Below are 12,110 nucleotides of genomic sequence, written 5' to 3'. Positions count from 1 at the left end.
GTTACACGCAACAAGAACAAGAACTAGATTCACTTGGAGTAGCTCAGAAAACTATATCCGATCGTTTAAAAGCAATGGGAATGATCCGAAAGATTGGGTGCCGTATGAATTGAAGCCACGAGACGTCGAACGCCGTTTTTTACGTATAAACAACTGTTCCAACGGCATAAAAGAAAGATTTTTTTGCATCGAATCGTTACTGGCGATGAATAGTGGGTCCATTACGAAAATCCTAAACGTCGGGCAACGTATGGATACCCCGGCCATGCATCAACATCGACGGCCGCGCGGAATATTCACGACCAGAAGGTTATGCTGTCTATTTCATAGGACCAGCTGGGTGTGGTGTACTATGAGCTGCTAAAACCGAATGAAACCATTACGGGGGACCTCTACCGACGACAATTGATGCGTTCCACGGCTCGAACGGCACGGCACTGAAGGAAAAACTACCACGTTACGAGCAAAGACACAATAAAGTTATTTTGTAGCACGATAATGCTCGGCCGCATGTCGCGAAAACAGTCAAAACATACTTGGAAACGCTGAAATGGGAGCCGTATTCTCTAGATATTGTTCCGTCGATTACTACCTTTTCCGATCGATGCAACATGGCCTGGTTGACCAGCATTTCTCCAATTTTGATGAAGCCAAAAATTGGATCGATTCGTGGTTAACCGGTCGATTATTTCCGCAATGGGATCCGTATCGTATGTAAGTTACATGCGTTCACTTTAATCAGTCTGAAGGACGATTGAAAGATTGGATTTGGATACAATGTTTGCAACAAGATTATGAACTAATATTTATACATGGTTGACGACAATCATAAGTGGCAGATATTTTCACGACATAATTGCACTTTGCTACAGTTTACGTTTCGTTTTGATCCGGTATTGTTGACATCAACAGATTGTTACTTTTCTCTTCCCTTTCTCATTAAAAACTGTTCTCCGTCAAAACATGCTCGAAACTTTGCACTCAGCTGCAATTACGAATGCAAACCGCGTATAAACAAACGAACCTGATGACCGTCCACTTTCAAAAGCGGAACATCGTTGACATTATTTACATCTCCGTTTTAGGTGCCCAATTTAAGTGGAAACTTCAGCTGAAATTTAGTCTTTCTGTACACGACCAGGTAATGCTCAAGTGCTACTTTTTCTTGCGAAACATTTTGCGTTTTGTGTTGTGTTTGCACATGCTTGAGTCATGTGTCATTTCCGACAGCATTCAAGTTCAGGTCCCGGTATGTTGTTGTGAAACACGAGAGAGGTCGTGCGCGCGACCACTTCTGGGTGATGGCAGATGAATAGGATACCTTCCTCACGCTCACCGGGTTACGAAGCTGCAAGCTTGTAATTATGGTTGATGGGATGAAGTAATTATTGAGCAATAGCCTTACAGCGAGAGGCCGCGGTAAATGTAATGAATAGAAGAAAAAAAAACATTTTAGATCTCTTGTAATCTTGATTATGAAATAAGCAGACTTATAAACATTTGTTTGCGTAATTATTTGTAAAGGCATCAACAATTCCAGAAACGCAAACACGAAATGTCACAAATTTTCACAGGCGATCAATCCCTAAAAAACCGCGTCTTCTTGAAGTTTCTGCTTTCTCTTGCGTAACTCAAATACACCCCGCACACAGTCCCCAACGAAATGAGGTTGATACAGTTCCTTCAGCCGACTCCGTGTTTACCTTCCCATTTTTTTTTTGCATTCGCAAGTGGTTTGGCAAGTTTACGTTTTTTTAACCATAAATCATCACCGCAAAATGATTGCATTTTGTGGCGAACGCAAAATGCGCGATCATTTCACGCGACACTTTGAAACACGCGGCACCGCGGACGGGAAGGGCGGAAGTTAAGCACGAAACCGAAAACTTGATTCAACCTGAGCAGCGAGATTCAGCTTCACTTGGTGGCGGCGATACGGTAGTGCGGTAGTGAAAGAGGGGAGAACATGCCGCAAGAAAAACAAAACAAAAATACCGTCGCAAACCCCGATGAAAGTGAAAACTGAACACGGAAAGACCTTAAAGGTCAATAGAAGAAATTTTGTTCGCGTCTCCTTCCCCATAGTTGGCCCGCGCGGTTGCGGAGCTTTTGTCGTGTCGCTTGTTAGCGGTAATTTTGTTACCGCATTCGGGCAGTGATGCCAGCGTGCAGAACGGGACGGTATCAACGATTTATTTACTGCAATTGATAAAACATATTTGAATCTTTTCAATATCAATTAATGTCAATTAACCATTTGTTATATTTTCATTCGATACTGTATCGCTGATAAGCCTTGGCACATAGAAAATGTTCTATGAAAAAAAATTACGATAATTTTGGAAAACAAATCTTGCATACCGTATTATAGTCGCAGGCTTGAAAAAAGTGACTGTTACCAAAAAATCATAGACACATAAAATGTTCTCAAATTTGTGAATAGAACTTTGTTCCGATTTGAATCCGCATCATTCCATTCCAGTTAGTGATAAAGAATATTGTTATGAACATGATGTGATAAGAATGCTTGAAATTAAAACTATTATCAAATTATCGAATATTTTCTTTCGTATTCCGTTTCCTATTTTCAAACAAACAAATTTATTTCATACATAATCAATCATTCAGTTTGCTTCTGATTTGTTACATAGATGACACCACTGTTGATAGGCTCATATGATAGTATGACATTTAGTTCATAAGGTTCAACCGTTTGGGTACGTGATCATTTTGTGATAAAGATTTATTCACATTAAATTTGAAATAAATTGGTTCAGTAGAAATAGAGATATCGTGTACGCCAGCTTGAAAAAAAAATAGTTTCAAGAGAAACACGTTTGAAGTTGTGAGTGAAGGCCGTACTAGATTAGATACCGTGTTGCTAGAATGGCTACAACTCAGTGAATAGTGGGAATATAGAGAATGGTTTCCGAGGGCTTATTCTTGAATGTCTAAATTTCAGAAATGTGAAAAAAATATTTTTTTTTCAGATTTCTACACTAGAATATCCCGTTAATCGCTGATTGACGCACATCCATCGAAGTATGCTAGAATCATTCAATAAAAAGAAGATGAAGAGGTAGAAGTAGATGAAGTAAGGCAGATACAGTTTACGCGATGATGTTTTTAGTTTTGCTACATGATGCATTTCGATGAAGACTTAAGGGGGGATCCCGGAAAAAATTGAATCGAAAAAAATTAATTTTTGTTTATTGGCATTCTTGGGAAGCTTATGCCCTCAGAAATGTTGCTCTAAAAGGGTGTCCGATATTTGATTTCGTTGGAAAGCTACAGCCAAAAGTATGAGCTTACCTCAAGGGATATAGTATTGCTGTACGGATTGTATTGTACGAATTGTACGGGACGCGTTTTTCGCGAAACTATGTTTTTCAACTGGTGGTATCGATTTCTGCGTAATCATAAGAATTCAACAAAGAAAAGTGTGACATTATTTAGCAACATGAGTCAGACCGTGAACTCCAGGATTTGCAAGGATTACAAATATGTACAAGTTGCGATGTATGGAAGAGTTGTAGGGTACATGTTTATCTACCATTTCATCAAAATCTGAGATGACCATTTTGAGAAAATCGACTTTTAGTTTTTGAAATCGATTTTTCTCGGTGTAGGGTTTCAAAAAATGTTTTTTCAGTATTTTTTCTGAAAATTCAATTTTTTTCCTAAAACTTTTCCATACATCACTTTTTTGAAGGACTTACCATTTTCGAGTAAAAAAAAAATGATCGAAAATATTTAGCCCTTTCCATATGTTAATCTAGATAAATTTTTGGAAAACTAAGTATGTCAAGTTGCTTAATTAGGTGTGGTTTTCACGCCCAGAAAGTTTCATTAAGTTCTGAGAGGGTCATGCCAATCCCATAGACGAGTTGGCGTGAAATTCGTCAAGTAGTAAAATAACTTGTTTGAAAGTTCATTTCTAGGGGGTCTCCGTAGCCACATTGGTTGCGCGTTCGCTTAGTAAGCGATCGATCGTGAGTTCAAAACTCAGGGCCCTCATTGACCATCTTTGTGTTGTTAAAGAATAGCTACGTCCACGCAACAATCATCAGCGATGGAGATCGATCCACGGTCGAAATAAGATCGTTTCATCCATACAACTGCTCTGCTCTGCCAGACACATCGGGCTGCTGTTCTATAAATAACTCAACAATGATCAATCAACTGTCTCCGCTGTCCGGTGGTCCAACTGGATAATGGAAGAACAGAAAGAATACCCTTACGCCTAAATGGCTACTGTGTGAATGTACCATATGTAATGGTATAGAAGGAATACTGGCGAATGTACACATATGTACACGATTAAAATTCGGCTCTGTTACAGCTAAAATGCTAATGAGCCTTAAATAAATAAATGGGATAAAAAAAAAAGTTCATTTCTACTTTTAGTCAATCGAGACTTTTTCGATTCAATCAACAAGATTTTCAGATAAAATCAATGAAAAATAGAAATAAAAGTGATGAACACGGCTTAAACTTTAACGACAGTCTATTGTAGTGCAAACCATTTTCGATATAGGGAGAACTATGTCCTTTGTTTTCGAGTAAATTATTGAACAACACTCGTATACAGCCATTCCTTGACAAACCGATATACCGTTCTGAGTCATATTTCGGACGCTTAAGGCATATGATGCAGAAAACAGGTCTAAACTTTATGCACAGGTATTATTTGGTTGATATTTTTAAATAAATTTTAAGCTTTTAAGCCTTCTACTTTAGTACCTATTTTATTGAAAACATATAAAAATCATCGAATCATTTTTACCGATTATGTTTTCAATCAAATGTAGTTCTCATGTGAAATGATAGTGAAACCAAGGGATTACTCTAAAGAAGCAATTGTGAGCTTAATTTTATAGTTATATCATCAGTGCATTAAGCATTTCAAGATATTAGAACAAAGTGTCCGAAATATGATTCAGAACGGTAGTGGTTCTCAGATTTTCATAAGAATTGGTAACTTTGTTCCTTATCGCAAAATATGAGACCCGAATTCTTTTATTCATTGACTAGCTGACCTGGCAAACTTTGTTCCGCCCAAAATGGTTTTTCTGTTATCAATACCTTCAAACATTTACGTTATCGTTATTTATATCAAATTATTTTCAGACACTATTCGCGCTCAAAAATTTTCAATCACTTGTAAATAATATGTTTCTTCCTTACATGGAATACATATTCGATACGGAAGTCGAGTGTCGAAACACCATAGAAACGTATCGTGCTCTCTAAAACCTCCACATGACAAATTTGATTCCGTTTGCGTTTGCTAACATATCTCTGACTTTTAGATATGTTATGTCAAACACTCAGCTTTCAAGAAAAGACCTAGCGTCATTTGCCCCGAGGCTATGTAAACTATAAAAAAACAAATGGAACCAATGATTACAAAAACAAAATCCATTTTTTTACAGATGTAATATTTTTCTCAGAAAGGACTAGAAAAAGACTATGTTTCGGGCAATCCTAAAAAAGAAAATGATAAATTGATTCAAATAAGGAGTGCAGCAATCCCAAGCCTTCAAAAATCAGAACAATGCGAAAAATTGTTGAAATTTTTGTTTAAACACGTTTTTCGATTGTTTATAGTGTGGACAGACAGTAGAATGAATAACTCACGCAGATCGCTGATTGCTGTAGAATGGTCGTACTTTAGATTTGACACCTGCCATCAAGTTCTGCACCGTAGCCTTCGTGCACTTCCTAGGCGATGTTGACCAATTCTTCCTGAAGTGACATGTTCCAAAACACTGGTGGTACAGTTGTACTTCTTGACTATGCCTTTTGCAATTGCTCAGTAACGTTCGATTGGTCGCAGTTGGCAACAAATTGGAGAGTTGATGTCTTCTCCGACGTACATAATGTTGTTTTCTACAAACCATTAGAAGGTAGATTTGAAGAAATGAACCGCTATCAAATCTGTACAGATAGAGGAGGCAGGTCATGCTTTCTATACAAAGGAAGTAATCTTTTCGTCAAGCATTCGTCCAAATAAATTTGAGAATTTTTAGTCACTTTTATCAGAAAAGTAGAATATCGCAAGCCACATGTGCAAATGGCTTTTCGGCTCATGGCCGATTTTGACTATCGTAACAGTCGTGTCCGTAGTCCGCGCACTCTCCCCAACTGATTTATAGTAAAACTGAGGCCCCGGCTGCGTTCTGAAGTCCTCTTTGACATATGCCTCGTCGTCCATCAAAATGCAGTGGTTAGGATTTTCCAAAATATGCCCCTCACCCATCGAGTCCTCGTTTTAAGCACGATGTTACCTCCGTACCTCCGTTTGTTTGGGTACTTTCTGCTTTTTGTAAGCTTTTAAATCATGTCTCTTCTTATTCCACTGGATCATTCCGATGATGGTAGCAATATTCTTGGCCAAGTCACGAATAAAGGCAAATCGATACGAATATAATTCACGACTTTCTGGATCAATCCAGTGTCCACAGAATCGGGTTAAAATTCACTTCTTGGCAGATTTCCTAGGGAACATCCATTGTCAAACTTCTCAATTATTCGTTTCACACTCCCCGGGACAATTTTGGTCCTTTTCTCGATTTGATTGTATATAACACCCTTCTCGGTGCATCAAATGTGCAATTCTTTTTATTTAGTCAAAACGATTGGTCAAGATCCTCAGTTCTGAATACTGAAGACTACAATATCGTAAGTAGCTGTACTGAATCTCAAGAAGCTCATATTGTGTGAATGAGGTTTTCATTGTCCATTTTTTCGATATGACATTTTTAACCCTCAAGATTGATCATTCACGATAGGGGGTTGATCTCATGTGGTTTCATTGGTTCGATCCCTACTTGGCATCGTTTGGACATTTTTTTGGGGTTGGGGTTTGTGGATACAAATTTCTGATTTCTTCTTCTTCTTCTTCTTCTTCTTCTTCTTCTTCTTCTTCTTCAATGGCACTAACGTTCCTAGAGGAACTTCGCCGTCTCAACGTAGTATTACTTGCGTCATTTTTATTAGTACTTAGTTGACCAGTGTCTGCCTGTCTGCCTGTCTGGTGGTTTGATTTCTATGCCAAATAACACGCCTTGAATGCATTCTGAGTGGCAAGCTCCAGAATACGCGTGATCACAGTGCAAGTCGGAGGAAATTTCTTTGACGAATAATTCCCCCGACCAGAACGGGAATCGAACCCGAACACCCGGCATGTTAGTTATGACGCCAACCACTCGGCCAAGGGAGCACTAATTTCTGATTTAGCGCACCTAAAAATGTAATCGTGCCATTCTCATATCTCGAATTACAGTTTGATCTGCTGGTCGTCATTAGACAATCAAGGTTATCCTAATTTGTCCGAAAATCCTTGGAATGGTCACAAATGTACTAGTTTTGAAAAATCACCAAATTCTATATGTAGCATAATGGGATTTGGTTCTGGTCATAAAAAGGTCACTTTCCTCGGAAATCTGATCCGGAACATATCCATGTTGCGTCAATGAGGTCATGTAGGCTCGAAATGGTCACCTTTCCAACTGTTCCGGATGAATAGTTGAGATCAGTTGTTGCACCCAATCGCTTTTTGTAAGTTCGAATTATTTCGATCCAAAATAAAACATTTGACTTAAACAGCACACAAAGATTTTCTAAACGCAGGATGAAAAAGTAAACAAACAGTACGGTTAAGTCTGATGGGGATCAATGTTATGGTACTATTAGAGTAGTAGATTCTGGAATGTAGACTTGACTCGAGATTAAGGTTGTCTGGTTAAGAAAAAAAAAGTTGTCTTCCGTGGTGCTTTTTTTTATAAAATTGTTTTCTTTCTCACTTGTTTCAATAGTAACTGAAACTATTTGATTATTGTTTCAACTCTTAAAGAGGGGGTCTTCGTAGCCACTTGGTTACGCGTTCGCTTAGTAAGCGAACGCGTAACCAAGTGGCTTGCGATCGTGAGTTCAAACTTAGGGCCCACAATTGACAATCTTTGTGTTGTTATAGAATAACTACGTCCACGCAACCATCATCAGTGTTGGAAATCGATCCACGGTGGAACAAAGAATGATTCATCCATACAACTTCTCTGCTCTGCAAGAAACATCAGGCTGTTGTTCTAATAATAACACAACAATGATCATATCAACTGTCTCCGCTGTCCAGTCTGCTGAACAATGGAAGAACAGAAAGAATACTCTTACGCCTAAATGGCTACTACTGTGTAATTAACAATTTATAGAAACATAAACATATGTACATGTACACGATTAAAACTCTGCTCTGTTACAGCTAAAATGCTAAAGAGCCTAATCTGTATATATAAAAAAGGATTTCTGTCTGTCTGTCTGTCTGATTCTTATGGAATCGGAAACTACTGAACCGATCGACATGAAAGTTGGTATGTACGGGTTTTTGGGGCCGGGGAAGGTTTTCATGATAGTTTGAGACCCCTCCCCCCTCTCTAAGGGGGGCTGCCATACAAATGAAACACAAATTTCTGCATTTCTCCAGAATTAATCAAGCAAATGAAACGAAATTTGGCATGTGGAGGTTTTAAGATGCAATAGATGTTTCTATGGTGGTTTGACACTCCACCCCCCCTCTCTAAGAGGAGGCTGCCATACAAATGAAACACAAATTTCTACATTACTCGAGAATTAATCAAGCAAATGCAACCAAATTAGGCATCTGGAGGTATTAGGGTGAAATAAATGATTCTATGGTGATTAGATACACCTCCCCCCTCTCTTAGGGTGGGTTGCCATACAAATGAAACACAAATTTCTGCATTACTCGAGAATTAATCGAGTACACGAAACCAAATTAGGTATGTGGAGGTTTTAGGGTGCAATAAATGTTTTCACGGTGGTTAGACATTCCACCCGCTCTCTAAGGAGGGGCTGCCATACAAATGAAACCCAAATTTCAGCATTACTCGAGAATTAGTCAAGCAAATTAAACCAAATTTGGCATGTGAAGGTTTTAGGGTGCAATAAATGATTCTATGGTGGATAGATACTACCTCTACCTCTAAACACACAAAACGTTTCTATGGTGAATAGACACTTCCCCCATCTCTCTAAGGGGAGAAGTGGAGAGGGGTTTGTCTTTATTCTATCATATTTTCTGTATCAAACATTTATTCCATCTAGCGGAGAAACATGTTATTTGCAAGTGGTTGCAAAATATAGAACGAGAATTGTGTCTGAAAATAATCTGATATTATAATGATGAGTTTTGGTAGAAGTACTAGGAATTCTTTAGTAAAAGGTAAATTGAACGGGGTCGATTAGAAGATAAATCAATGAACAGTTCTGCGATTGGACTCATGAACATGCGCTTAGTAAGAAAACGAAATGTTTGAAGGAATTGATAACAAAAAACATTTTGTGGGACGAAGTTTACCGGGTCTGCTAGTAAATAAATAAATCGGATTAAAAAACTCTTAAAGTATCGGCTGTGTTTTTTTATTAATATGTCTAGGGTCTATCGATATTATTTTTATGTGTTGAAAATATGTTTGCCTATCACGTCTGATAATGGAAACGGAAATGCTGTTCAGAAAGAATATTATTATTTTTTGTAATTTAATAAGCGATTATTTCAGAACCATTGACGAATAGAATTTCCAAATGATTATTGAATTATGCCGTATAAAACAAGTTATAAATTTAATTACATTATCTTTCCACGAATAAAAATTTCTTCACTGTAGTACGTTTGATCAATTTCACCGTGGTGATCAATTTGCCCCCGGATGACGGTATTAGTTCAATCTTTATGTTCCCGATGGGTTCAACTGATACTGGCGTGATCTTCGGAACTAGGAACAATGTTCCTCCACTCGGTAATTTGGAGACGGATCACGGAGAGCTAATTTGAATTTTTTTGAGCAACTAATCGAAACAGTAAGGTAACGTAAGGTTTCGATACTTTTGCCTGATAAAAAATGAAAAACTCAAAGTATTATGAGAACTGGACAGCAAAAATAAGATGACTAAAATCTACCAAAAAATCTACTATTCTTTCGAAATGAACTGGTGTTCATCAAATGTGAAATAGCATTAAATAATGTATCGAAACATTGACTCAAAACTCTAATTACATAATAAAGTTTAAGTGATAATAATTGTAATTTTAAAATTGATGTTAATGTATTAATGACCACTTAGAAATTATTTATGTCGTTAAAACCTTAGCAGAAAACATCATTTTTTCCATTTGTATCGACATCACTTTGTGAACTTTCTAATATCAACAATCGAAGTGATATCGATCTCTCATCCTCTACGTCCGGTTGGTATTCACGGTATCACATATCGCCCATCAGTTTTTACCGAAAAAAAACCCACAAAAACAAATCTGGCACCAACTGGCTCACCATGCGCGGAAAGAGTTATTTCATCATTTCACTTCTTTCGCATTCCCAACAGCGAATCTTGTTGTACCGCACTGTCGCGTAAAAATGTGTATTTATTTGCTTTTCGCCATCGTCAGCATCATAATCATCGCTCTTGCCACCTTCGGTGTGCGTTCCCTTCGCTTTGGTTGACATTATCTCCCGGCAGCGCATTGCTTCAGTGAATAAATTTCGGTTTCGTTTGAGCACACCTGATTGGTACGCGTCTTGACTCCACACTACCTGCCCAGAAGGACTGGTTTTTGGATTCAACATGAAAACGGCGAACCGCGGCAACCACTCATCATCGTCAGCATAAAGCTGCTGCGTCGGGAAAGGAGAAAGTTCCGTTCACTAAATGGTCAGTACTCACCGGTCTGAATGGTGGCGGCTGCAGATATCCTTGCGACAGCACACCTGTTATCAGGAAGCCCACGAACAGGATAAGGCGCCTCATGTTGATCGTCGCTGAAGAGCACTATGCACAGGATGCAACACAAAAGCTTGGTTTGTTGGAACGTTTGCTCGATTCTAGGATGCACACTATTTCACCCGAGAAGTACCTTGTGTCAACTGTTGCATAGAAATTCACTTTACAAAATGCATTTTTTGGGACACTATCACGGAATTTCAACTTTCCTCAGCCGTATCACGTTTCTTTTTTTTTTCCAAACACACTCTTCACCAATAATTCCACGATGCACTGAACGCTTTTCTCCGGCAGCCTTATCTATCGGAGCACAATCAATTCACTGAACTGCAAAATTCCAAAATTGCTCTCCGTGCGAAATCCAACGAACGAATCACGGCACAAATCCTCCTGAATTCACCGAGGTCTGAAAAGTATCGTTACCTCTCGTAGCAAAGTTCCCACCAGAACTGACGACCGCGTTCAATAATGTGATGCTAAAAAGTCTTTCTCTTTTCGAATTTTTTTTATCTTCAAGCGTCGAAAAGCATTTTTTTCGCTTATGTGTTTCTCTCTCTTTAGAGAAACAACTTCTTTCCCTCCGCAAGGAGGAGAGTCGCGAAACGGTCGCCTTGCGCCATGCCATCGGATGGGGGAGCTTTTTTTTGCCGCGTGCTTCGTTCAAACCCTCCAACATAACGTTCATTTGGTAGGCAATCCTCTCACTGGCGATGCGGTAGGGTCTCTCGAGTGGGTCTATACGAAGAAGAAGTTGCCAACTATGCACAGCAGACGCACACACATTCGCAACATCATGGACAGCGATAGTGATTCGAAGCCTGCCGCGCTTACAGCATAGGTGCTGTGTTATGCTGCGTTGAGCTTTTCTGTTTGTACGCCGCCACCACTTCGTCGTTTGGGACCCCCGACGATTGAAGCTTGAGAAAAGAGCAAGCGAATTTCACAATAAAGACTCAGTTGCATTTTGCCCATTCCGATTGGAAAGCAGCTGCATAATGGGTTTGCACGCATAGAATTTGTAGGCGCGCGAAGAATTGCCGAACGCATGGCAACAACGAATCATCGCATTCTACAAAATAAAAAAGTTTTTTGTTTGTTCTGTTGGCCGATATTTCAGTCTAAAGGTGGGACCAGAATGCCGCGCTGTGCGACAATTGTGCTTTGACACTTCATTTTAAATATGTGTGATTCCATTTAGTCGAACACAATAAAGCGTTGCGTCATTAGCATCGTTGTACTAAACGCTACCATTTGTTCTAAACTGCTTGCGCCGATTACACGATGAAAGTGGCATGGTGTCGACGTTT

At 39.0% G+C, this 12,110-nt stretch overlaps 1 protein-coding gene across 2 annotated transcripts in view; it reads right to left on the bottom strand.

Annotated features, from left to right (window-relative positions):
• The window catches only part of LOC129777683 (uncharacterized), a 124,111-nt gene extending 112,841 nt beyond the window's left edge, over window positions 1-11,270 (bottom strand). For both annotated transcript variants that reach the window (XM_055784105.1, XM_055784106.1), the window contains exon 1: window positions 10,747-11,270. In XM_055784105.1, coding sequence (XP_055640080.1) covers window positions 10,747-10,830 — 84 coding nt within the window. In that variant the 5' untranslated portion in view covers window positions 10,831-11,270. The remainder of the gene's footprint in view (window positions 1-10,746) is intronic.
• Window positions 11,271-12,110: the final 840 nt, after the last annotated feature.

This window comes from Toxorhynchites rutilus, chromosome 3 (genome assembly GCF_029784135.1).
Source record: "Toxorhynchites rutilus septentrionalis strain SRP chromosome 3, ASM2978413v1, whole genome shotgun sequence".
Classification (NCBI taxonomy): Eukaryota; Metazoa; Arthropoda; class Insecta; order Diptera; family Culicidae; genus Toxorhynchites; species Toxorhynchites rutilus.
The sequence above is the reverse complement of the archived record's forward strand: the minus strand, read 5'-3'. Positions and strand labels throughout refer to the sequence as shown.